General features: G+C 43.8%; 5 protein-coding genes and 1 long non-coding RNA gene across 8 annotated transcripts; 1 reads left to right on the top strand and 5 right to left on the bottom strand.

Annotated features, from left to right (window-relative positions):
- Positions 1–39: 39 nt before the first annotated feature.
- LOC149386870 (uncharacterized) lies at positions 40–1320 on the top strand. The gene is made up of 3 exons (XR_016300694.1): positions 40–534; positions 704–775; positions 863–1320. It is a non-coding gene; the product is annotated as an uncharacterized LOC149386870 (long non-coding RNA).
- Positions 1321–1427: 107 nt separating this feature from the next.
- On the bottom strand, positions 1428–3647 carry MLS (malate synthase). The gene is made up of 3 exons (XM_089623124.1): positions 3002–3647; positions 2258–2914; positions 1428–2164 (listed from the first exon to the last, which is right to left on the bottom strand). Exons 1-3 carry the CDS (start codon positions 3377–3379, stop codon positions 1526–1528), a joined length of 1674 nt encoding a protein of 557 aa, XP_089479250.1. The 5' UTR covers positions 3380–3647; the 3' UTR covers positions 1428–1525.
- A 794-nt stretch (positions 3648–4441) lies between these two features.
- Positions 4442–6537, bottom strand: LOC149386868 (Protein kinase superfamily protein). Its single transcript, XM_089623125.1, has 6 exons — positions 6341–6537; positions 5746–6056; positions 5533–5668; positions 5325–5461; positions 5116–5239; positions 4442–5037 (listed from the first exon to the last, which is right to left on the bottom strand). Exons 1-6 carry the CDS (start codon positions 6390–6392, stop codon positions 4637–4639), a joined length of 1161 nt encoding a protein of 386 aa, XP_089479251.1. The 5' UTR covers positions 6393–6537; the 3' UTR covers positions 4442–4636.
- Positions 6538–8888: 2351 nt separating this feature from the next.
- On the bottom strand, positions 8889–13261 carry LOC149386866 (uncharacterized). Its single transcript, XM_089623126.1, has 6 exons — positions 12906–13261; positions 12643–12836; positions 9689–9992; positions 9494–9559; positions 9336–9416; positions 8889–9266 (listed from the first exon to the last, which is right to left on the bottom strand). The coding sequence occupies exons 1-6, from the start codon at positions 12993–12995 to the stop codon at positions 9243–9245; spliced, it is 759 nt and encodes a 252-aa protein (XP_089479252.1). The 5' UTR covers positions 12996–13261; the 3' UTR covers positions 8889–9242.
- LOC149386867 (putative pentatricopeptide repeat-containing protein At5g08490) lies at positions 10068–12622 on the bottom strand. The gene has a single exon (XM_089623122.1). It carries the CDS (start codon positions 12598–12600, stop codon positions 10144–10146), a length of 2457 nt encoding a protein of 818 aa, XP_089479248.1. The 5' UTR covers positions 12601–12622; the 3' UTR covers positions 10068–10143.
- Positions 13262–13550: 289 nt separating the features above from the next.
- Positions 13551–19603, bottom strand: LNO1 (Nuclear pore complex protein). Of its 3 annotated transcripts, none has more exons than XM_089623119.1 (12): positions 18675–19603; positions 18465–18604; positions 18226–18391; positions 17526–18150; positions 17278–17430; positions 17079–17136; positions 16671–16804; positions 16443–16567; positions 16048–16372; positions 15829–15955; positions 14058–15740; positions 13551–13977 (listed from the first exon to the last, which is right to left on the bottom strand). In XM_089623119.1, the coding sequence occupies exons 1-12, from the start codon at positions 19550–19552 to the stop codon at positions 13865–13867; spliced, it is 4527 nt and encodes a 1508-aa protein (XP_089479245.1). In that variant the 5' UTR covers positions 19553–19603; the 3' UTR covers positions 13551–13864. The 3 variants fall into 3 exon arrangements, with proteins under 3 accessions (XP_089479245.1, XP_089479246.1, XP_089479247.1); XM_089623120.1 differs by having other exon boundaries at positions 14061–15740; XM_089623121.1 differs by having other exon boundaries at positions 16458–16567.
- Positions 19604–23681: the final 4078 nt, after the last annotated feature.

Genomic DNA, 23681 nt, shown 5'->3' with positions numbered 1-23681 from the left:
CTAGGACCGTTGGATTTTCGAACACTCTAGAACAACCCACTGGGCTCTCTTTTCTCCTTCGAATGGCCCAACAAAAGCCCTTGCCGACTATATCTATAAAGGGAAATTGACTGTAGTACCATCTTTTCAAGCTTAATTCCCCTGATTCTCATTTAACTGTTTAATATTTCAGAAACATTATTTTTTTTAAGGCGGGCGGGTGCTAGGAACCACTATTTATTTGATGGCGAGCGAGACTGTGAGAGTTGTTGGGTTGGAAAGAAGCCTCTCCGGCGGATCGGAGGAATGTCGGACGCTCTCTTCACGGCCTCCGATCTCGGATTCTCTCTTTCTCCGCACACAACTCAGGTCTCCGAATTCCTTTCGTTTTGCTCAGACCCTACTATCTATTATCTTCTCCACTGAGATTGAACTCGGACTTATTGAAGATTCTTCCCGGGGAAAAGGGTGACGAGCTGATCAGAGTCTTGAGAGAACTCACGTCAGTGCAAAAGAAGATTGGTGATCTCCAAGTCGAATTCCAAGGCAGGAAAGGTTTGAACTTTTTTTTTTATTTTTTTATTTACATTTTGTAGAGGATCACTACTATCTTGAAAGACGTGATTCAGGGCAAGGTAATTTCACTTTGTAAATCCATACATTAATTCTATATGTGAATTTGGAGTGTTATTGGTCAAGGTCTTATGTTGTGTGTGTTGGTCAGGATCGACGGATCATTGCTCGTCTACAACAACCGTATTCACTGGATAGCATCCCCGTAGAGGCTGAATATCAGGTTTGTCACTATATCATCACTCTTTGGAAATGAAAATTCTGTTTTTATTAAATCGATCCAGACAAGCTCACTTGTTTTGTTGTGCAGAAACAATTCTCGGAACTATTAATGAAAGCGGTCAGTGATTATGGGAGCTTGCCTCGTGGCCAATTCCCAGTGGAGTCCGACATTCAAGGAACCGCCTTCGGGTGAGTTTAATCAGGCCGACGGGTCAAGCCATCGGCGATTGTCTTACCCTCCTTCGGTTAACAAGTGTGGTACCTCGATGTTGTGTGTGTGCTTTTATTCTTGCACTCTTTAACTCGATTCTGAATTCTATGCCTCATGTAGAAAGAGTGAAAATAGTTTTGTAATTGTTAACATAATGAGTATTGTTATTCATTCTTAGTACTAAAAAAAAGAATTAAATATTGTTTTGCTATCCTAATTTGTTTAACTCAATATTTTCGTCTTTGATACTAGTCTTTGTAAAGTATTAAATATTTTTTTTTCTGCAACAAGAATTATTTGTCATTCACAGTATTAAGGTTGTTTCTTCACATGTTGATCGTTGTTATTTTAGTTCCTGTTTTGGAAATAATACTCATCTTAGGGATTATAATATATATATGGAGTGTGATATCATGCAAGCAACAAGGAATAAGCGAAACTGTAGAAAAACAAATGAGAAACTTATTATTGTGGAAATGAAATGAAGCAGCAAGAGAAGCAGTGGATGGAGTATTAAAGTAGAAAGAGAAGAGAGAGTGATCAGAGCTTGGAGGAGTTGGGGTGGTGTTGGACGATGTGGTTGTAGGCGTGGAGTGTGAGGAAGTCGTGGAGCTGCGGTGCGGTGCATTGGCGGGTGAATATGTGCTTGGCCTCGTTGTAGCGGCCCCTCTTGAAGGCGTCTCTCCCGACCTCGGCCTCGATGCGGCGCATCTCTTCCTCCACCACTCTCCCAAACAGCTCCTGCGTGACGCGCACCCCCAGCCCGTCCCCGTCCAGCTCCGCCCCGTACCGCATCCACTGCCAGTTCTGGACGCGGCTGATCTCCGCCGTGGCCGCGTCCTCCATCAGGTTGTACAGCGGCACGGAGCCGGCCCCGCCCAGCCAGGCCGCCACGTACTGGATCCCCACGCGCGTGTTCAGCCGCAGCCCCTCCATCGTGCGCACCCCCCGCGGCCTCTCCAGCAGGTCCTCCTCCGTCACTCCCTCTGTCCCCGGGGCCCGCTGTATCTGGTTCGGCCCCGCCCCCGCAAACGCCTCCATGCACACCGGGATCAGCCCCGGGTGCGCCGCCCACGTCCCGTCGTGCCCCGCCCTCACCTCCCTCTCCTTGTCCTTTTTCACCGCCTCCAGCGCCGCTGCGTTCGCCGCAGGGTCATCTTTTATGGGGATCTGAGCGGCCTGGTTGATTATGCACAGACAGACAGTGTGTCATGTCATGTCATTCATTATCTCATCTCATATAAGCATTAGCATTAGCATTAGCTTATTTACCATCCCTCCCATGGCGTGGACGCCTCTCCTGTGGCAGGTCCAGATGAGGCGGTCGGAGTAGGAGCGCATGAAGTGCTGGCCCATGCCGACCTGGACGCGGTCGGGGAGCAGGCGGTCCGGATGGGCCTGGAACGTCTTGAGGTAGCTGAAGATGTAGTCCCACCGCCCGCAGTTGAGCCCCGCGCTGTGGTGCCGCAGCTCGTACAGGATCTCGTCCATCTGGAACGCCGCCGGCAGCGTCTCGATCAGCACCGTGGCGCGGATGCTGCCGCGCTCCAGCCCCGCGCTCCTCTCGGCACGCTCGAACACGGAGTTCCAGATGCGGGCCTCGCGCGAGTGCTCCATCTTGGGCAGGTAGAAGAAGGGGCCGAAGCCTCCGCCGTGGGACCGCCGGAAGGCTGTGTGGTTGTGGAAGAAGTAGAGGCCGAAGTCCATGAGGCAGCCGGCAAGGGGCTCCCCGTCCACCAGGATGTGGGCCTCCGGGAGGTGCCAGCCGCGCGGCCGCACAAACAGCTTAGCGGGATTGTGGCTGAGCTTGTAAACTCGGTTGCGGCCCGCGTCCTGATAGCTGATGCTCCCATTCACCGCGTCCTTGAGGTTCACCTGCCCTCTCACGAGGTTCTCCCAGCTCGGCGACAGCGCGTCCTCAAAGTCAGCCTACCCACCCACACACACACCCCAATGAATGAATATTAAACATTATTATGCAGCAGCTAAAGTAGACACAGAGACATGTTTAGTTACCATGAAGACCTTGGCGCCGGAGTTGAGGGCGTTGATGACCATCTTGCGGTCGACGGGGCCGGTGATCTCGACGCGGCGGTCGGCGATGGCGGGGACCACAGGGGCGCACAGCCAGTCGCCGTCGCGGATGTAGCGGGTGGCAGGGTCGAAGCCGGGGGCGCCGCCGTCGTTGAAGCGGCGCTTGGCCTCGCGGCGGCACTCCATCGCGTATCTGATCTGCCCTCTGAACTCCCTTTGCAGCGCCGCCACAAACTCCAGAGCGTCTCTGCTTAGAATCGCCGCAAAGTCGGCATCGTATCTCCCGCGGATCTCCACGCCCTCAGGCACCTCGTACACTCCAGCCTTGCGCTGCACGTAAGCTTCATGCCCAACCGTCATTGTTTCTTGTCTTGCTTGCAATTGGAAATGGTAATGTAGTGGATGATGGGTGAACAAAGCAGTGGATACATATATAGAATAGAGTGGGAAGAGAAAGACCAGCAATGAGTTAGTGTGGAATGGATAGCTATCGTCATGGCCATGCCTTGTCTCTTTGCGCGTCACACAGCCTTATCGCTACATAATCTGATATATATGTATGCATTGATTGTCGTGCCACACCTTCGTTCCTCGGGAAATGAAATACCGTTTGAGTTTGGGAAGATATTCATAATACGTGGATCGTTGCCTCTTTTTGCACGCTATCTTTGATTTACTTGCTAGTTTCCATCTCTATCTCTATCCCTTTGTTTTTACTCTCTCTCACAGACACATATCCCTTTACAACACTATTAGGCATATGAAAAAAATTATATACAAAACATAGAAAAGCATATGAAACAAAATTAAACGATGATTAACGATGCGATCTTTATCCAAAAAAAATGATAAAATACAAACTCGAAACAAACAACCCTTGCCCTTAATAGATGTTAAAAAAAGAATTTCAATAAATGTCGATCAAATTTCAATAATTGTTAAATAGATTTCAATAATTGTAAATAAAATATCTATAACTATTGATCATATTTAAATAACTATTAATCAGATTTCAATAACTGATGATCAAATTTAAAATACAAGGATATTTTTTTTCTAAAGAAAAATAAAATTGTACACTCGAAATGTTATAAAACCATGAGTGAAATATGAAGTGACGGCATGTTTTAGACTAGTTAGATAACTTTTCTAATAACAATAAAAGAAAGACCGGTGGTATTAACTAATGAATGAAAAAAAAAGAATAAAAGAAAGACCGGTGGTATTAACTAATGAATGAAAGAAAAGAACTTGCCATGTGTTGGATAGGAAAAAGGCGGAAACGTTTCAAATGCTCCGTTTCAAATGAGAGCAGTCACCACTTTTTTAGTATAGTAAAGTAGATTACCACTATTTTAGTATAGTCAAGTAGATTACCATGTTAAACACATATTTTAAGGACACATAAGCAACACAGCCACGAAATGTAAATATACTAAAATTATGATGACGATATGTCGAATAGGTACACATGACATAAGCAGTTGTTCCCAATCTCTCTCTATGAAAACTGAAAAGAAGATACTAACCAATAATGAGTTATGTGTCGGGGGTTATATTGTACAACCAAAATCCCATTTTGCTATTTGTCAATGAAAGGCAAAAGTAGGAGAAGAATTAGTAGGGCAGTTTGGATGCATCTGTTTTGGTGACTTGAACTTGAAGTTGAGTGTGGGAAGCGGTAATGACGGTTATGGTATTGGACGCTTGAAGGGTGTCTTGAAGAGGCTCCAAGGACTCAACGATGTCTCTCATGAGAGGCCTGGCTTTCGGGTTTTTGTTCAAGCAATGGTACGCCAACATGGCTGCCTTGTTAAGCCCTTTGATGGGATAGTCTCCGTTCAGCCTCGGGTCGACGATGTTCACAACCTTTTTCTTCTCCCTCAGCAGTGGAAGCGCCCAATCCGTCAGGGTTTGCTCCCGAGCCGGCCGCGACTTGTCCAACGACTTTCTTCCTGTTAGTAGCTCTAGAAGAACCACTCCGTAGCTGTACACGTCGCTTCTAGAAGTCAGATGCCCTGCACCCACACACACACACACACACTTATATTCATATTCATATTCATTTTGTGTCACATAATTATTAACATACATACCGGTCATGATATATTCAGGCGCAGCGTATCCATATGTGCCCATTATCCGTGTTGAAACATGGGACTCGTCACCTTCTGGGCCATCTTTTGCCAGCCCAAAATCAGAGAGCTTCGAGTTGTAGTCCTGTTGGTGTTGTGTGTGTGGCCAATGTCAAATTATATGGGGCTAAAATCACATTGAGATGAAGAAGAGATGAAGGAAGCATCACCATGTCAAGAAGAATATTGGAAGTCTTAAAGTCGCGATAAATGACAGGCTTCTGGGCTTCATGAAGAAAAGCAAGTCCCTTTGCAGCGCCGTATGCGATCTTCATTCTGACAGACCAGGGCAGAGGAAGCAACACTCCTGCAAATGCAAATATATGAATATGTAGATGAATGAACGTGGTGTGGTGTCATGTACGATAATGTGCGTACTCGAGAATAAGTTGTTCTCGACGCTGCCACGTGGCATGTACTCGTAGACCAACACGCGGTGCTCGTCTTCGCAGCAGTAGCCCACCAGCTTGACCAGATTGGGATGAGAGAGTTGGCCCAGAAAAAGCACCTCTGCCTGGGATCGGGAGTATGAAAGTGAATGAATGAATGCACAGATAGTATGTATGTATGTAAGAGGGGCGGGCATGGTACCAGCCATTCGCGGTGGCCTTGGTGGCTGTTGTCTCCGTCGTGGACTTTGACAGCAACGGAGAGAGGGTCGAGAGCGGGCCTGAGGTCGGGCGCGATGAAGCCTTTGTAGACACTGCCGAAGCCGCCGCTGCCGAGCATCCAGTCGGTGCGGAAGTCGTCGGTCATGGACTTGAGCTCTTTGAAAGTGAAGGCGATCAGCGGGTTATTCGCTGCAGAGTCGGCCCGCAAGCTCTCCACCTCCGCCGGGTTCGACGGCAGCCTCGTCATCTCATCCCTCCTCCAACTTCTCACTCTAACCGACTTTGGCGATTCTGCATTACTCGTATTATTATTCCCAACTCATCACTCTTTTTTACACATATCTACTTTAATACATGTTTTGTTAGCCATTTATCCCCTCCCTTTTTAAGGGCCCAACTGCTGGATATTATATTCTGAATAAAGAATTTCACAAGTGAGAAAAGTGTAGCCATTTTTCAAACCCACTTAGGTTGAACAGGATAAATGGACATAATTTGACCCAAAAGATGGTATTTGTAATGAACAATTCAAAAGAGAGGGCTGAGTTTAGATGAATAAAGGAAAACAAAATTACCAGGTTTTGCATCGTATATGGAAGGCTCTCTTCTGCAACAACAGTTCCCCATCACTCCTTCTTCACAACAACATCTTCCATACAAATATTAATCTCTTTCTTTCTTTCTTTCTTGAAGAAGAAGAAGAAGAAGAAGAAGAACTGTGTGTGTGAATGAGATAGAGAGAGAAAGTTAGTGGTAAAGTAATAATGGGGTTAGAGAGGCAGTGGGAGAGGCATTGCCAACGTGTTATGGTTTTTGGCGGGAAGTGGGTCCTACACCGCACTCACACTCCTCACTAGTCACTGTTACATCAACGATATCATGATTTATTTTTTTACATCCTCCATATATATATATAATTATAAGTCAATCACAAACATACACTTTAATATATACATATATATATTGTTAAATTTAATTTTTTAGGGAAATAAATTCAATTTATATTATATCAATTTCATTATTTACAACAATTAAGGTATTAAAAAAATGGATGATCATACTAGTTCGAAATAAACAAATAATTAAATATTTATAGAATACAAATATGTGAATAATATTTTTCCATTTTTTTTTATGATATCATGCATTGGAAAAGCATGATACATATCAATATTAACCTAGTTTTTTTTTCTTCTTTTAATTTCATGCTTTAGTGCGCCATTGAAGGTGCCAAGCAATTTCATCACCACCAATGCTTTATACCTCAATCTCATTCAACACACATTTAACTTTTTTTTTTCAAAGCAATTTTCAGAATAATAAAAAATAACGACAAAAATGTCTCTCTCTAGACTCAATCTTTTCTCGTCGTTTCTCGGTAGGAAATTAGAATTTTGGTTTCGTAGCTCTAAATCTATCTCTTCTAAAAAAATACAAATAAAGCTATAAGTTAATTATAAAGATGCATATGTGTAGGACTGATGAGTCCTAAGTATAAGTTAATTAATCGTATATTGATTATGACTAATGGTGGGGAGGGAATTGGAGTAAGAGCTTTTGTCTCGTTGAAAACTAGTCAACAAACCTTACCTAACATAACACCCATTTTATTTTATGGATATATATTCTTCCACCCAAAAAGTGGGTGCGTTTGTTGCTACTTATTTCCCATCTCATCATAATATCACATTTAGCAGGTCCATTTAAACATTAAATAATTGTTTAAAAAAGTTTAAACGTCATCAATTTTCACGATCGAATATCGGAGAGAGAATTCAAAGAGAAGAAGCACGAACTGAAAAAACAAAGAATTATGCATCATAGAATTTGAAGCTGGGAATTTATAGAGTATTACGTACAAAAGGAAGGCCGAAAGAATTACAATAAAGCCCTCACTAAAACAGAATTGAAACAGGGCATTCTAGTAATCTAATAAATGCTAATACAAAACAACTCAGACTTTATTTAAAGGTTAAGTAATCTTGAAAATAAACAACACAATGCCAAAATACAAAGACTAAGCATTTCCAATATTACCCCTCAAGGTGAACGAAAGATATCCTTGAGAGATAGCTTGGACAAGATAGATCGTAAAGCCGAAGCTGGAAGAGGCTTTGTCAATGCATCATCGAATTTATGTTGTGTTCGTATTGGTATTGGAAATAGTTTAACGTCTCCACGTTGCACATGATCACGAGCGAAATAGAGATCGATATCTTATCTGTATGTTTCATACGTTCATGAAACGTTGGATTCGATGCTATATACATTGCAGCTTGATTGTCGTTGAACAAAATTGTGAGACTCATCGGAAAGACGTTGAAGTCAAGCAACAGTTGTTGCAACCAAATCAGCTCACCAACACTCGATACTCCGACTCTGCTGACGACCTCGACACCGTGTTTTGATTCTTAGACTTCCACGCAACAAGGGAGTCTCTAATGAAGACGCATTACCCAGAAACAAATCTTCATGTATCCGAGAACGTTGCCCAATCTGCATTTGAGAAGCCTTTCAGCTGAGTTGATGATGTTGCAAAAATGAACAGCCATTGTCCAGGTGCACCTTTAATATATCTCAACAAATGATGAATTGTCTGCAAATGCATATCATAAGGGTCTTGTAAAAACTGACTTAATGCATTAACTGAGTAAGTAATGTCAGACCTAGAGATGGTTAAGTACAACAATCTTCCAATAAAACTACGATAATGAGTTTCATCTTCTAAAGGAACACCATCACCAGAATTCAAAGAAATTGTAAGATTCATTGGTGTCATCATATCCTTAGAGTCTAAAAAACCAGTCTCCTAACAATTGTATTGTAGAGCATATTGCCTCTGACTTATAACAATATAATAAACAGATCATGCAATCTCTATTCCAAGAAAAACTTAAGAGGACCCAAGCAATGTGGTTTGAGGTAATTCGTTCGTCTATTTATTTTATTTATTTGGTATTAGGTTTAGAGTTTGAACACCCATTATGTGATGGCAACAGGAACTTGAATACAAACTAGATCAGCCTGAAAAGCACGACGAGCTTTCAATTGTTGCATGGCATCAATGATATTACGTTTATAGACTGCCCAATCCCGGAATAGAATTGTGGATTTAGTTACACATTTTTGAACTAACGACAAACTTGGCCCGAATTTAATTTAGACAAAGCGTTACGAAACAATGTAGTTGCCGAGGAATGAAGTGAATGAATGAATATTATACTATTGAGGCATTGTGCAACTCTAATGGTGGTGTTGAGTTGTCCCGCTGGAGATTGGACATGCAATTACACTAGAAGTAGTAACATATTTTGTTGCACCTGTTTTTTCTCTTTGTTTACATGAATACGACGACATTGATATATCACTTGTACAAATCCAAAACTGCCATTCTTGTAGTAACTATACCCCTCTTCCTAAAGAATTGCTTGCGACTACTGTACACACTCGGCTCCTGAAAAAATGATCCACTTCACTTCACGTTCGAAATGACTTGTCCTCCTGCGCCAACATTTTCCGTCAGCAGATAGTGAAGAAAATGCCTAACACTTTATGACAGGAATGACTTACATCTACGCACGGAAAAGACCGCCCTGTCGATACCTTCAGTGGAGAACCATCACCACTAGATGCACATCCATTGCCATGATTCTGATAATCACAAACGAAATTCGATTATATATGCTTTTTTTTTTTTTTCATAACCAAACTTAATAACAGAAACTTACTTCGCCATACTGAATAGACCTTCCTCCTGATAGCCTGCGTGGTGAAGCATCACCACGATTCTGACCCTACAAATAGCAGCAATACGGAGTTGATGAGACTCAACGGCACAAATATTGGGTGACGAGAGAGAGAGAGAGAGAGAGAGAGAGAGAGAGAGAGAGAGAGAGAGAGAGAGAGAGAGAGAGAGACGATACCGGAGTGGAGAATCGGGCATCTTCAAAGAGAGATGAGTAGTAAGAAGGGTCGTAGATAGAGCCACCCAAAACCTCATCCGAGCCCGAGGACTGGCGTGCCACAGCAGCATTAGGAGGAGCTGGAGGGCTCAGAAAGCTGTTGCGCAGATCGTCTCTCGAAGCTGTTGCCTCCACACCCAGCCTGTACATCTGGATCCACAGAAGTGACGATAATACCCTCACCGAGCACCCGATCATTTGCATTGCCAGCGTCAGTTTCACCGAGAACCTGAAGTACGAATCGTGTTCCTCGGAAGACATGTTCCTGTATTCACACACCGTTAATCAACTCACACAACTCAACAGCTTTGCCAAAAATCTTTACGCACACATGACCAGGTCAAGAAGAGATGTTTATATTCCACACACAAAAGAATCATCTGGATTGCCACTACAAAAAGAGCATCGATGGTAAACTAATTAAAGTGAGCCTTGATTTGCTTGTCCAAAGTACGCAGGGTGGCGTAAATAGCGAGTCGTGCGGGGTGAGAAGAGTCTGCGGCCACAAAAACGTGTGTGGTCGTCTCCGTTTCAATCCAGCTGCAGCCGGCTGGCTTGTGGGTGCGCATGAGCCTGCGGAGCTCAAGAGAGCGGTCCCAGCGAGCGTGCGACGCGTACAAGTTGGCCATCACCACGTAGTTGCCCACATTGTCGGCTTCCATGTCAAAGAGCTTGTGGGCCGCAACGCGTCCCAATTCGACGTTGTGATGGGTCTTGCACGCCCCCAGCAGCGCCCCCCACACGCTTGCATCACCCACATTGTCCTTGACGAGCGAGAAGGCTTCCTCCACTCGGCCGCTGCGCCCGAGCAGGTCCACCGCGCAACAGTACTGCTCCATCGTGGGCTTCATCCCGTGAACCTCCTCGATAGACCGGAATATCTCCAGCCCTTGGCTCACCAGCCCCGCGTGGCTACAACCCGATAACACCGCCGTCAGAATCACATGGTCCGGCTTCACACCCGTCTCCAACAGATTCCGGAATAATGCGAGCGCCTCCTCTCCGCGGCCGTGCATCGCAAACCCCCCGATCATGGCAGTGAACATCACCAAATCCCTTTGGGGATTCGACAGGTAGATCGCATGCGCCGAGCTTAGGGCACCGCATTTGGCATACGCGTCCAAGAGAGCCCCCGTCAAACGCACGTCGTCGAACCAAGCTCTGATGACATACGCGTGACACTGCCTCACAAGGACGACCGAACACGTCTGAACGCATATCGGAATCAGGCTCATGATTGTCATGGCATCGGGCCTCATTGCTCGACCTTGGAGCTCATGCAGCAAGTCAAGAGCCTGCCCAATCACACCCTTCTCCGCATAAACCCGAATCATCAGGTTCCAAGTCGTGACATCTCTCTCGGGCATCCTGTTAAATAGCATATGTGCCTCTTCTTGTGACCCACTGTTCACGAAGCCCGAGATCATTGAATTGAATGTCACCAAGTTTGTTTTCCCCGATAAACTCCGGAAGACGCTGTAAGCAGACTCTATTTCACCGCATTTAGCGTATGCATCGAGGATTGCATTTCCAATAGTAGGCTCCGCATTGCCCAGTAAAAAACCCGCCCTGATGGAATACCCATGAGTCTCTTTAACCTTGGCAATTTCTGAAACACCAACGCAAAAACGAACGATAATCAACAAGGTAATGGAGTCCGGCCTTATTCCTTGCTCAAATAGCTTAGACAAGAGGTTTGTAAACTCGGCACGAGTCCCGCTCTCTGCGAAGCAATCAAGCATGGAGTTCCAAGATATGAGATCTCTGTTGGGCATCATAGAGAATGTTTGATAAGCTGCAAATGCGTCGTTGCACTTTGAGTAGAAAGTGATCATGGAATTCCCGACTGCTGTGTCGTCACGCAGGACGGGATGTCGAAGAGCATAGGCGTGTATCATTTTGGCAACACGCGGGTATCGTAGATGTGCGCACGCCGGAAGAGTGCTGACGATGGTCACAGAATCGGGAGTAGCGACTGCGATCAACCTGTGGAACACTTGCAGTGCTTTAAACCACTGGCCGTTTGAAGCGAAGCCCGAAATAACGGCATTCCAGGACACCAAGTCCCGGGATTTCATCCTGTCAAACAGGTACTCGGCGGCTTCCGTGTTTCGGAGCCTTAAATAGAAGGTTAGCAATGAATTGCAGACAAAGACGTGATGGGCGAGTTGGGGGCGGTGAAGTAGATAGCCGTGGACCTGTGTCCCAAAGCGGTAAGCCAGTTGGTGTGAATGTGAAGCGCAGAGGGGGAGGACGGTGGCAAGGGTGACGTGGTTGAGGGGAGAGAGTTTGGTCATTTGGAGAAAGAGGGAAAGAGGTTGTTTGAGAAAGCCGTTTTGGTGAAAGGCGGCGATGATGGCATTCCAGGAGACGACGTCTTTGGTGCGGATGGCTGTGAAGGCGGCGTAGGCGTTTGGGTTGGGGAGGCCGAAGTTGGCGTAGGCGGAGACCAAGGCGTTCCCCACAAGGTTGTCTGTGTCGAGTCCGCATTTGAGGGAGTAGCCGTGCACGCACTCCGCGGCCCTCAGCTGCGGGACCCGAGAGCACACGCTGGCCATCGTGATGGGGTTGGGTTTGGCCTCTCCGCACCGGAGCATGGCGCGCAACACCTTCACCGCGGCCTCATCTCCTTTTCCATTTCCTTTGGCGGAGATGAGGGTGTTCCAAAGGACGGGGTCGGAGGGGTTTCCGATTTGGGCGAAGAGCCGCCAGGAGTCGTGAAGGTGGCCGCACTTGGCGTACACGTTCAGCAGCGGCTTCGACACGCAGTGGCAGGTGAGGAGGCCTGTCTTGAGGGCGTGCGCGTGGACGCACTTGCCGGAGCGCGCGTCGCAGCACTTGAGGAGGCGTGCCAGGTGGAGAAACGAAGGCATTGGATTTTGTGATCTGTGATTGGGAGAGAAGAGAGTACTGACCAGATTGGGTGCGCGAAGAGGATGAACCAGAGGAGGTCGATGAGGATGGCGGCGAGGAGGAGAAGGGCGTAGATCCTGCCGAGCCTCTGGCTGCTGCTCTCGATGGCCACAAGAGCGAACAGAGCCACGCACACATTCATCGCCGCAACGCCATTGTACGACGCTCCAAGGCACCCGATCACCCCACAACCAATCTGAGACACACTCACCACCGATCAATTGCAAACCCAAACACCATTCATTGTGAATCCTAAATCACCAACCTGGATGTACAGAAGTAGGACCGCCACTGACTCAAGCCTGTCGTAATCACGTATTCCATCTCTCGCCCAACCACACACCACCATATTCATACCATTGAACAACAACTCCTACACTCTAACTCTAACCAACCCACCCACCCACAAGAAGAAGACTCTCCAATCCAAGCCCCAGAGCGACCTGCTTTTGCGTCTCGCGGTATCAAATATCCAAATCAAAGGACTTTAAGGGTTTCCTAGCAAAATAATACTCTTCCAACTTTTTCTTACAACCAACTCCTTCCTTTTTATTTATTTAGTTATCTTATGGGGAGCATAACTCTTGACCAGTTGAGCTCCAGCCTATAGTCACTTTCCCTCGATTCTTTGGGATTATTTGTGTTTGTTCTTCAAACTTGTAAATAATTAAAGTTAAATTTTATTTTTATTTACAAAATACCTTGATTTTTTAGACATTTTTGTTATTGCTGCAAAATGACAGCGACAAAATGACCACGTAACATCGGATAAATCCCGAGTTCCACAAGATAAATTAACGTTCATTAAATATCATCTAAACAGTATATTTAGTAATCAAAACTGATTTGAAACTACATACTACATGTAGGGAGCCTAAAAATTTATAATCAAATACGAGTCAACTACTAATAACTCGAAATTATCTTTTTCAACTGAGAAAGGTTTATGCGTAACTACAATTTTTAGATAGTTGTAGTGAGGGTTATGTTTGTAAACTGGTATTTGTTTAGGCAATCACATCACATGGCAAATCATCATCATTGATGCACATTCTTTCCAAGGCTAAAACACCGTCAACATTGGAGGACAAAGCGACTCGGCCCCGGGAGGCTGTTTGTCAGCTGGTATTTCCGATCAACTCAGATACTTGATAAACATATCAGCGGCTACAAAGTATGAACTGCAAGATTTGGGTATGCAACCACAATTCACGAGCTTGAAATCTACTTTCTCATTTGTGTGAATAGCTGAGCAGGTTTCCCAGTTGCAGCTAAGTTGGTGCTACCAAATGCAGAGAAACCACCTTGACTGCTGAAACCCCCGAATCCACCACCGCCTACAAAATGTTATAATAAAGTCAGTCAAACAAGTCTCAACGGCACAAAGTCTGCTTTACCAATGACAAAACGGACTCACCACCTGAAGATACATTGGCAAAGCCTCCTCCGCCGCTCACAGAACTTGCCGGAGTTATATTCCCAAACCCTCCTCCGCCGCCTGAAGATATATTGGCAAAACCTCCTCCGCCACCACCTGACGATACATTAGCAAAGCCTCCTCCGCCACTGACAGAGCTCGTCGGAGTTATATTGGCAAACCCTCCTCCGCCACCCGCTGAAGCTATATTAGCAAAGCCTCCCCCAGTACTGACAGAGCTCGGCGGAGTTATATTTGCAAACCCTACTCCACTGGGAGTCCCAAAGCCAGTTCCTGGAAGAGCAGCGCCGAGCTGTCTTGACTGTCCAAAAGAGCCCAGCACCGATCCCAATGCTTGCTGTCCCTGACCAGGCTGCCCAAACCCGCTTGTTGGTGTTGCTGCAGAGCCAAACCCACTCGTTGGTGTTGTTGCAGAGCCAAACCCGCTCACCGGTGTTGCTGCAGAGCCAAACCCGCTCGTCGGTGTTGTTGCAGAGCCAAACCCTCCCGCCTGTGGCTGCGCAGATTGGAAGCTAAAGGACGCTGGCCTAAATAGCTCCCCGCTGGGCACATTTATGGCAAATGACTGAGAGCTCGCATTGCTGCCAAAGGGAGCACCAAACGGATTGGGCTTAGGGGTGTTGGGGTTACTAGGGACAGAGCCGAGCCCAAATCCAGCTAAGCTAAGCTCAGTTGTTGACTCGGGAGCCTCTTCGTCCATGTCATCTTCATTACTTGGGGCCTGCGCTTGGAAGAGACCAGAGGTTGACTGCGACCCGAAAACCGCAGCTGGAGGAGTTTTGATGGGCATCTCTGGAGTTTTGAGCTTCGGTGGCTCAGCCACAATTTGCTTTTCAGTCTCTGCCTCTACTTTTGATGCTTGGAGCTTTGTTTCCGTTTTCACGGCTTCGGCATTTGATTTAGGAATCTGAAAAGAAAAGGCAGCAGGAGCCGGAGATTCTGAGACAGCTGTCGTCAAAGAAGGCGTTTCTGTGAGCGACAAAGCTTGAGGCGCTGAAACCTGAGATACTGAGATGGCTGTTGTGAAAGAACGCGTTGCCGTGGGCAACGAAACTTGAGACGCTGAAAACCGAGATTCTAAGACCGCTGTCGTGAAAGAAGGCGTTTCCGTGGACATCGAAGCTTGAGATGCTGAAACCTGAGATTCTGAGATCGCTGTCGTGAAGGAACTCGTTGCCATGGACAAGGAAGCTTTAGGCGCTGAAACTTTTTCATCTTCTTGGCTTTTCGTCACTGTGGTGTCAGGCTTTCTGGGTGCAGGACCAACACTGCTCGTCTGTGAGATAGGCCCGAATCCAGAAAACGAGAAAGCCTTGTTATTCTTCGTACTATCTGTTACCGAGCTTGACTTGAGTTCTTCACTTGGTTTCTTGAAAAATGTTGGTGCCTGAGCGGGTTCCATTGTAGGACGTGGCTGTTTTTGTTGAACTCTGGTTTCAGATTGCACAACCGACTTCACTGCTACTCCGTCAAACTTCACAGTGCCAAATTTCTCAGTGCCATTAACAGTTGACTTTTGGGCTTCCGCAGAAACCGGATGGGACACCAGTGACATTGCAGGAGACTTCAACCCGGAAAAGTTCATTGACTGCGAGCGCTCTTTAGCGAATGGACTTTCTTGCTCTAAGCTAATCTGTTTTGGTGCTGCAACTTCACCTCCAGCTGTACATTTATGAGGGAAAAAAAAACTAGTGATTATTATCCAACCTTTCTATATAATCAGTCAGCATTTTCTTTTATGCCAGCTCACCTTTGCTGTTTAATAAAGGCAAGGGAGAGCTAAACATCGGCTGATTGGCAGACAATCTTGGTTTATGGCTCTCTTGCAAAAGCAATCTTTTCACAGTGGTCTTTGAAGGCTCGTAACTAGCCCAACTCTGACGAGAACAAAGAGCATAAGTTGTGAATCAGATAAGCAGTATTATGTGTGAGAAGCAAACAAAGACAGAGAGAGTGATTGATAACCCACCCGGTCGAGCGATTCTCTCCTTCTCCTGCCAGTGTCCTGCCCGTGACCCTTCAACACACCAGACTTGTCTCTGGCCGCGGAAGAGGTATTTCCGGGAGAAACCAATAACAGCTTACTATCGCTCACTTTTGGCGAGCTGAAGGAGGCATCGTAAGGAATCCCAATGGTCTCAAGAAGGTCTCTTTTCACGCTTTTCTGTTTCGAGGGCGAGGGTGTCTCTATTTTCAGCTTTGACATCTGTTTTGACAGACACTCTGAAAGTTTCTCCGCAGCTGCTAATTGTGAAGTCGTTGTGTTATGTAGAATGGTGAATGACTGAGCTTGCCTGCCCAAAAAAGAGACCCACGCATAAGCCATACGCTGGTTAATGAAATCAAGCTGTTTCAACCCAATACCTCGAAGGTCCATACTTGCTCTCAGAAGATCTTTTACTAGCATAAGCTCCTCCGTTTTCAGCAAATTTCTTAACTTCAATGCTATTAAAATGCCTCTCCAAATCAATTAGCTGATTAGTCAAATCCTGAATTTAAAAAAAATAACGTGGAACAATGAGAGGCTGGATTGAAGAGGAAGAAAAACTCTTTGATATCAGCTTGAAAATACTAATCAAGTTGGAGAACTACCTCATTCAATTTCAGTATATGTCGCTGCTTTAGATCCAGTTCTGGACTCAGTTTTTGGCGGTTCCAAAGATCCCAATACTGGTTATCAGAAATTTGTTTAACAATCCCTTCCATGTATATCTTCCTTGCCAACACTGAATGAGTTAAGAAGCCATCAGCTAAGATGAAGCCAATAGAAGTATTTCCAAGGACAGGGATAAAATGAATAAGTTAAAGGATTTCTATTCTTTTAAGCAAAATCAAAGCTTTTTGTACATGTTGTGATTCTTCCCAACCTATTTCCTATGTATTCCTTTTGGTTAATAGATTTCCATAAATCAGACAGCTTTTCTTTCAAATTCGACCTACAGTGTTCGAGTAGTGATAGAAGATGGTGAAGAAGCCAAAATTGGGCCACATTCAGTTTACCTTGGACTGTCTTGTCAAGAATATTTTGGACATCTATGAGCCGCTCATCCACCTTACTCTGCAGATCCCAAAAGATAGCTTATATTGGCAAATTGTTAACGGAAAGTAATACAGTAAGAATAAGCGAATCATACATAATGTGCTTTTGAACCATAATCTACTACGGTGGAGAAAGTTTGAACAAAGGTTTGAGCATCACCTGCCAAATTCGGCATTTCTCAGATAATTTCTGAATTCCTTGCTCCGCCGTTTCCACAGATTTCTTATGCGAAACAGTAGAGGCGTCCCTGAAGCCACCAGGTTGCTCAATAGAGCTCAGAAGCACGTCCAACTCTTTAGTCATGTCTTTTATCTGGACAAGAAAGGGCAGGCACAGTTAGGCATCGATCAGGTGAACATGAATAAAAGGAAAAATAAGATAAAATGAGGAAGGCAAAGCGAAATTACATTGCCAAACTGTTTGGATAAGTTTGGTTCAGAAATCAGCATCCCTGATTGGGGCAAGGTTCTGGAAATTTCCTGTGTAGTACGAACGGAAGGCAATGACTCGATGATGCTTGTTGAAGGTCTCGATGTACCAACAGTTTCCTTCTGTCCCGCACCACTTGTTGTAGCATTCGGACGAATGGTTTCAGAATCATCACGTTGATTATAAGTTGAAGGTATAATCGGGGATTTCACTTCCGTAGCCTTGGAAGGTACGAATTGGCTTCTCGGCAACGACTTAGATGAAGCATTTAGAAAACTAGTTGATCCAAAATTTAGACTCGCAGACTCAGGTGGCACTGAAGAAGCACCCGATCCAAACCCTGTAAACATTTGGGCCCCCGCTGTGTCTCTTGTTGATTTCTGCTCAACATTCAGTGGGGCAGAAAACGTCGGGTAAAGAAGTTGCTGTTTTGCGTCATCTTCATAAGACGGTTTTGCGATGGCACCTTCTTTATGCGCTGACACGTCGTTGTCGCTTCCTTCTCCCTTTTCGGAATGTTCTTTTCCAGATTCAAAGGACACTTCAGAGTCCACGCTTTCTTCTTCTTCTTCTTCAGAAGCAGGTGAACCTGTACCATCGAGGCTGCACGAAGAAAACAGAAAGGTATTGTTGATATCAAAAAAGGCGATAGCAAGCGCAGAGAAAAGAAACACGAACCTAGCAACATTGTAGAGAACGAGTTTCCCCTCTAAGGTCAGGCACATGAGGACAAATTGCGGTGATAGCTCCCGCCATTCCTCATTTCCAACTTGGACTCTGAATTTGTCGTGGCCAGATGCTTGATAGACGCAGAGTCCCAATATCAGATTATCGTCACCGTTGTCTGCAAACATATATGTAGTTTGTTGTCAGTTGTATTAATGATATTATGTCAAGGGCAACAGAAAGGGAAGGACCTTGAAGCTCGATGCGCGGAAGCCATTTGTCTCGCTGGATGTCAAGGGCGGCAACGTGGTTCTTGTCGTCTCCGAGGGACCAGCCCAGCAACACCACATGCCCGTCCGCGTTCTTCTTGTTGGCAGTTATGGCAATCTCACTGTGAAAACAAACAATGTCATGTGAGCAACAAAGCTGGTCATCAAAAAAGAGAGAAAAAAAGAGCGTACAATTGGCGAAGGTAGGCCAAGAGAAGGTATGGGCCGGTGCGGAAGGGAAGAACGTCGTCGATCACACACGCAAACAGATCGTTGAAACACACCGCAACCGCCTCCGCTGAATCCTGATAGAAGGAGCCTCGCCTGGCGGTGACGACTTGGACGATGTAGTTTTGCTCTTCTCCGTCGGGGCCGAGTTCAAGGCAGCCGAGGACGATGGTGTCGGGTCGAACCCATTTCAGGGCATCCACTGAGACTGACGAGTCGGGGAGAGGAAAGAGGGACCTCTGCTTGAAGCTCAAGCTCTTGCTCTTGCTCTCCGGGGAGTAGAAGTGAAGGGCCAGAGCGTGGTCGGCCGTGGCCAAAGCCAAGTGGGCTCCGTTGGGGCTGAGGCCAAGGGCTTCCACGCCGTCCATCACGTGCTCCAGCGCCGCCTCCTCTCCGCCGCGCTGCACCTCCCCCGACCGCGACAGCACCAGATACGCCGCCTCGGGAGTCCACACCAAGTCCTTGAGTCCGCCGGGCACCGACCGGGTGAAGCACGGCTGCGCGCCGGGGAGGACCAACTGCTCCACTCTGAAGAAGTGCACCACTCCCGACGCGGCGGAGGCGGCGGCGAGCGTCGACTCGTCGGGAGAGAGGGACAGCACGCTGACGTCGTCGAAGGGGAGTCGGAGGCGAGCCAGGGTCGAGTCTGTGACATGTTGGGTGGAGGCCACGCAGAGCTCGGCGCCGAGAGCGGCGAAGACAAGGCCGCGGCGGTGCGAGACGGCGAGAGCCCCAAAGGGACTGGGAGGGCTTAGGGTTTCAAAAAGAGGGACTGGCTCTCCGATCTTCTCGAAGAAGTAGTCGCTCGTGTCGTAACACTCCTCTGCCTCAATCACCTCCATAGCCCTTGATTCCACTCGATCGCGGGAACCCAACCTTTTGATCTTTAACTTCACTCTAATTACATTATTATTTTGGATTTAATTTTAACAATTTTATTTTTTACCGTAGGTCCGTACAATACATATTTTCTTTTTAAAGAAAAATATAATTTTTATTAAAAATAATGTCATTCAAATTACAAACGGTTTCTAACTAAATGAATTACATGTCTACAAATTCTAAATGGTCAAAACTTTAAGTTGTCCAATTGACCAAATTATAAGTGGTAATATATTTACTCTTGAAAATAGGCAATAAATTAGATATATAAAGTAAAAAAGAATAGTGTGTCTCACCAAAACTTAAGGAAGTGTTTGGTTTTCATTTCAAAAACTGTTTTTCACTTTTTGAGTTGAAAAAATTGAAAACAAAAAGTTAAAAAATGTGTTTGTTTTAATTTTTCGGAAAAAATTTTCAAAAAATTTTGAAGTTGTTTTGTAAAAAAATAAAGAAAACTGAAAACAAATAAAAGGTGTTTTTGGAAAATTTTTTCTTCTCTTCTCTTCTCTTTCTCCTCGTCTTCTCTTTTCATTATTTCAAAAACAAAAATGAAAACTATACCAAACACTTTTTTTCAGTTTTTTCACTTTCTAAAAAACAAAAATGAAAACTGTATCAAACAGCTTTTTGAAAACAACTGCAAAATAATTTGTCAGTACAACTACAAAAATTAGAAAATAGAAAACAAAAACTTTTTTAGTTAACTATCAAACACAACGCTTCGTTTTTTCACGTGACTCCAAAAAATGGATAGACAACTTCATATCAAAATTCCATGATAAATCGAGACATAGAGCAATAGTCTCAATTTTTTAAGAAACTTTGCAACTTTTCTGTAATCATGAAGTTTGTACAAGAGATCGTTTTGATCTACGATAGTGAGAGAGAGGAAAGGTAGGTGTATATCAAAGTGACCGAACTTGGGTAAATTCGTTGTGTGTTCCCAATACTTTGCGCAAATTGAATAAGCAACCTCCCATTTGGATTCTCTCAATAATTCATCCATGACAACTATCTGTGGGGTTTCATCTAAAACCAAGCTTGGTAATTAGAGGAGTAACCCACAAGCCTTATAAAGAGGCCAGGATCGTAATAACCAGTCGATGTGAGACTATACTGATAGTATCATCTTTTTATTTTTATTATGCTCCTATTTTTTTTATTAGACTTTTTATTTAAAAATTATTAATTGTTAGTGACGCTATTCTACAAGTTTTCCATTATTCTTATTTCAGTACGCAGTATGCATGTGTCGAGCATTTTCGCTTCATCAAAATTTTATCGTGTGAATTTGTTAACAAGTTATTTTTTTTTTCTTCTTTTGTTATTATCAAACAAATCCTACAGAGGCCCTCTATCGTCTATCCTCCTAATATATTAACGTAAAGAGAGCTGGAAATAGAAGATCTTTGTTATCATTCATCTATTTTTGGTCAAAGGAACTCCCAATTCCGTTGGGAACTTTCATGTCCACCAATGAATTTGATATATCTAAATTGTTGCGACGGTGAGCAGGGCCGGCCCAATGATTGTTGAGGCCTTAAGCGAAACATTAAAATGATGCCTTACAAAAATAAATAAATATAAAATTCAAAAGTAATAGTATGACTTTTTTAACAGCAATTTTTAACATTGTCTTCTTAAATTAAAAGGAAAAAAAAAAGAGAAAATGTCTTTGGGTTCGTGATTTTCGGTACTCGTCTTTCCGGAACGGCAATACCGAGAAAGTCACCTCTGATCTCCCACCCATGGGTTGTTGAGTCCGTTACGGCTCTATCTACCCTCGATCGATCGGTTTGTTGAATTGTTGAGCTATTTTGTTGAATCAGTGCTAATTCGCGAATCAGTTAATTAATTAACTAACTGAATTGAGTTAGAATAATTAATTAACTGATTGGTTGAATTAAGAATTAGTTTAGGTTCTGAATTTTTTTTTTGTGAGTAAAGTTAATTTACTAACTGACTGAATTATGAATTAGGTTAATTAATTGAATGCTTTGAATAGGAATTTGAATGCTTTGAATATGAATTAACTTAAGTTCTGATTTTTGTAAATTTTTTGTGAATTTCCAATCCAAACATTTAGTTAATTAATTAGCGTAACTCAATTCAGTCTGTTAATTAATTAACTGATTCGCGAAGGGTATAATTGTCTGCTAAGAAAAAATGGGCTATTTCCTTAATTAAATGAAACTTAGGTTATTCCCCTAACAAGAAGTGTAAAATGGGCTAATGACAACAAATTTCACATAGTTTATTTTATAAAAAATTCGAGGCCTTTTTTTAAACAATATGAGGCATTTTTTTAAAACCTTTTTCACAAAAAATTTGGGACCTTAAGCCTTTGCTTAAGTGGCCTACCATTAGGGCCGGCCCTGACGGTGAGTCACCAAATTAAAAGAAGCAAACCCTTTTATGTAGATATTTATAATCTAGTGAGTACTTGTGCACACTACACATTGCATGATAATTTAGAGTTGCCTCATTAACTAAGAGAGCAAAATTCTTGTAGGTATTAATTGCAAAGCTTGTCTTAGCCTGAGATAGTATATAATCTACTTGTCGTGGTAGCAATTTCGTTGCTGGCAGACTGCGAGATATCCTGCAGATGATTGAGGATTTCAGAGGTATTTGTTGAGAGAATTGAAGTTCTTCCTTCCTCTATGACGGCAGAGACATTAGCCTTTGGGACACCTTGTTTTCATTCCGTCTGATAATAAATCTTTCTGAATGCACAGCAAAGTATTTAAATATTGTTTATTAGCATAATAATATCGACCCTACTGTTACAGAGACGATGTGTTACAAAGTTATAATAGCATTTTCCAAGCATACCAAGGCTGTAGCAGATGTTTTATAATTAATTCTTAGCGAAACGTTCAGGCAGTAGGTAGTATTTTATACAAATAATTAGGTAACTAAGCCACCTAAACCTAGAGAATTGTTACGTAGCCAACAGTTGATAAATATAGCCAAAATTGTGACATGATATGCCGTGGCATCATATGGTAATTTTTTGATTTTCAATTTTACCCTTTTGTTAAATTGCATACAAGAATCAGAAGTTTTTTTTTTTTTAATTTAAAAGTTATATATCATAATTGGCAATTTTTCTTTTACTTTTGAATCTTATTATTAATAACAATAATTGTATATCGTTTTTTTTTTTTAAATAGAAATCTATTATTAATCACAAACGTTCTTGATTAATTACAGACTCTATCGAAGGAATAATTGTATATCGTTAGCATTTCAAAAATCCATATGTGCATATCTCTATACTCTCTCTCTCTCTCTCTCTCCACAATCCGTTAAATCAAAACCAAATCGTGAGAACTTTTACCCTTTGCTTTTCTGACGGCAGGAGTAACTGACGGCAGAGACGACGAGGGAGAGGCCAATGGCGAGGTGTAGGTTTGGTGGGATCGATGCGAGGATCCGAGTTGTGCCACAAGTTTCTCCACTCGCATCGATCCTCAAAATCACATAAGAAGTTGAGACGTGTGAGTTTAGGGTTTCATTTATGTAATCAGAAGTTGCAGAGTTTGGCGTTGATATTGAAAAAAAACTCCTCCTCTGAAGCCCTGCTTCCATCTCCGACGATAAGTTCTCAAGCACGTCCTCAACCAGAATATCGATTTGGTTTTTTTCTTTAAAAATCCAAATTATTTCTCTCTCAATCCTGCTTATTTCTTCTTTGGATACACAATTTTGTTGAATTCTCAATATCTGTTATTTGATGTTTGCTTCGGATTTAGGGGTTTTCATAATCTAATAAAACAATTTATTTTTTTAGATTCTTTGATTTTTAAATATCGAAACTTTGTGCATGTCGAAGATAATTCTTACTCTTTGGCATAATTTATTTTTTAATGTTGTGTTTATGTTTGTGCTTTCATTGTTTTATGGAGCCAGTGTTTTTTTTAGGGAGCAGAGCGTTGAGTCCACCAGAGCCGGAGTCGGAGAACGAGATCTCGAGCCGCTTCTTGTAGCCGTTGAACCCGATCGTTGATGAGATCAAGGGATTATTAACACATGGTGTTAATATGGTGTTAATAAGTATAAATTGTAGTAAATTGTTGTAAATAA

The sequence above is a fragment of the Urtica dioica genome, chromosome 8 (assembly GCF_054948205.1).
Source record: "Urtica dioica subsp. dioica isolate 48M chromosome 8, U.dioica_male_clone48M_v1_H2, whole genome shotgun sequence".
Taxonomy (NCBI): Eukaryota; Viridiplantae; Streptophyta; class Magnoliopsida; order Rosales; family Urticaceae; genus Urtica; species Urtica dioica.
This window is presented reverse-complemented; position numbering and strand designations above follow the sequence as displayed.

What these genes read in the sequence shown, in the direction of transcription:
- MLS (XM_089623124.1), bottom strand. Translation starts at nt 3,379, where the DNA reads ATGACGGTTGGGCATGAAGCTTACGTGCAGCGCAAGGCTGGAGTGTAC. An exon ending in CCGGCGCCAAGGTCTTCATG is followed by an intron (nt 2,915 to 3,001) that starts GTAACTAAACAT and finishes GTGGGTGGGTAG; the next exon opens with GCTGACTTTGAGGACGCGCT. An exon ending in TCCACGCCATGGGAGGGATG is followed by an intron (nt 2,165 to 2,257) that starts GTAAATAAGCTA and finishes ATAATCAACCAG; the next exon opens with GCCGCTCAGATCCCCATAAA.
- LOC149386866 (XM_089623126.1), bottom strand. Translation starts at nt 12,995, where the DNA reads ATGAATATGGTGGTGTGTGGTTGGGCGAGAGATGGAATACGTGATTAC. An exon ending in CTCTTCGCGCACCCAATCTG is followed by an intron (nt 9,993 to 12,642) that starts GTCAGTACTCTC and finishes GTGTGAATACAG; the next exon opens with GAACATGTCTTCCGAGGAAC. An exon ending in GGTCTATTCAGTATGGCGAA is followed by an intron (nt 9,417 to 9,493) that starts GTAAGTTTCTGT and finishes TGTGATTATCAG; the next exon opens with AATCATGGCAATGGATGTGC.
- LNO1 (XM_089623119.1), bottom strand. Translation starts at nt 19,552, where the DNA reads ATGGAGGTGATTGAGGCAGAGGAGTGTTACGACACGAGCGACTACTTC. An exon ending in TTGGCCTACCTTCGCCAATT is followed by an intron (nt 18,605 to 18,674) that starts GTACGCTCTTTT and finishes TTGTTTTCACAG; the next exon opens with TGAGATTGCCATAACTGCCA. An exon ending in GTTCTCTACAATGTTGCTAG is followed by an intron (nt 18,151 to 18,225) that starts GTTCGTGTTTCT and finishes TTCTTCGTGCAG; the next exon opens with CCTCGATGGTACAGGTTCAC.
- LOC149386868 (XM_089623125.1), bottom strand. Translation starts at nt 6,392, where the DNA reads ATGGGGAACTGTTGTTGCAGAAGAGAGCCTTCCATATACGATGCAAAA. An exon ending in CATATACGATGCAAAACCTG is followed by an intron (nt 6,057 to 6,340) that starts GTAATTTTGTTT and finishes CGAGTAATGCAG; the next exon opens with AATCGCCAAAGTCGGTTAGA. An exon ending in CCAATATTCTTCTTGACATG is followed by an intron (nt 5,240 to 5,324) that starts GTGATGCTTCCT and finishes CAACACCAACAG; the next exon opens with GACTACAACTCGAAGCTCTC.
- LOC149386867 (XM_089623122.1), bottom strand. Translation starts at nt 12,600, where the DNA reads ATGCCTTCGTTTCTCCACCTGGCACGCCTCCTCAAGTGCTGCGACGCG.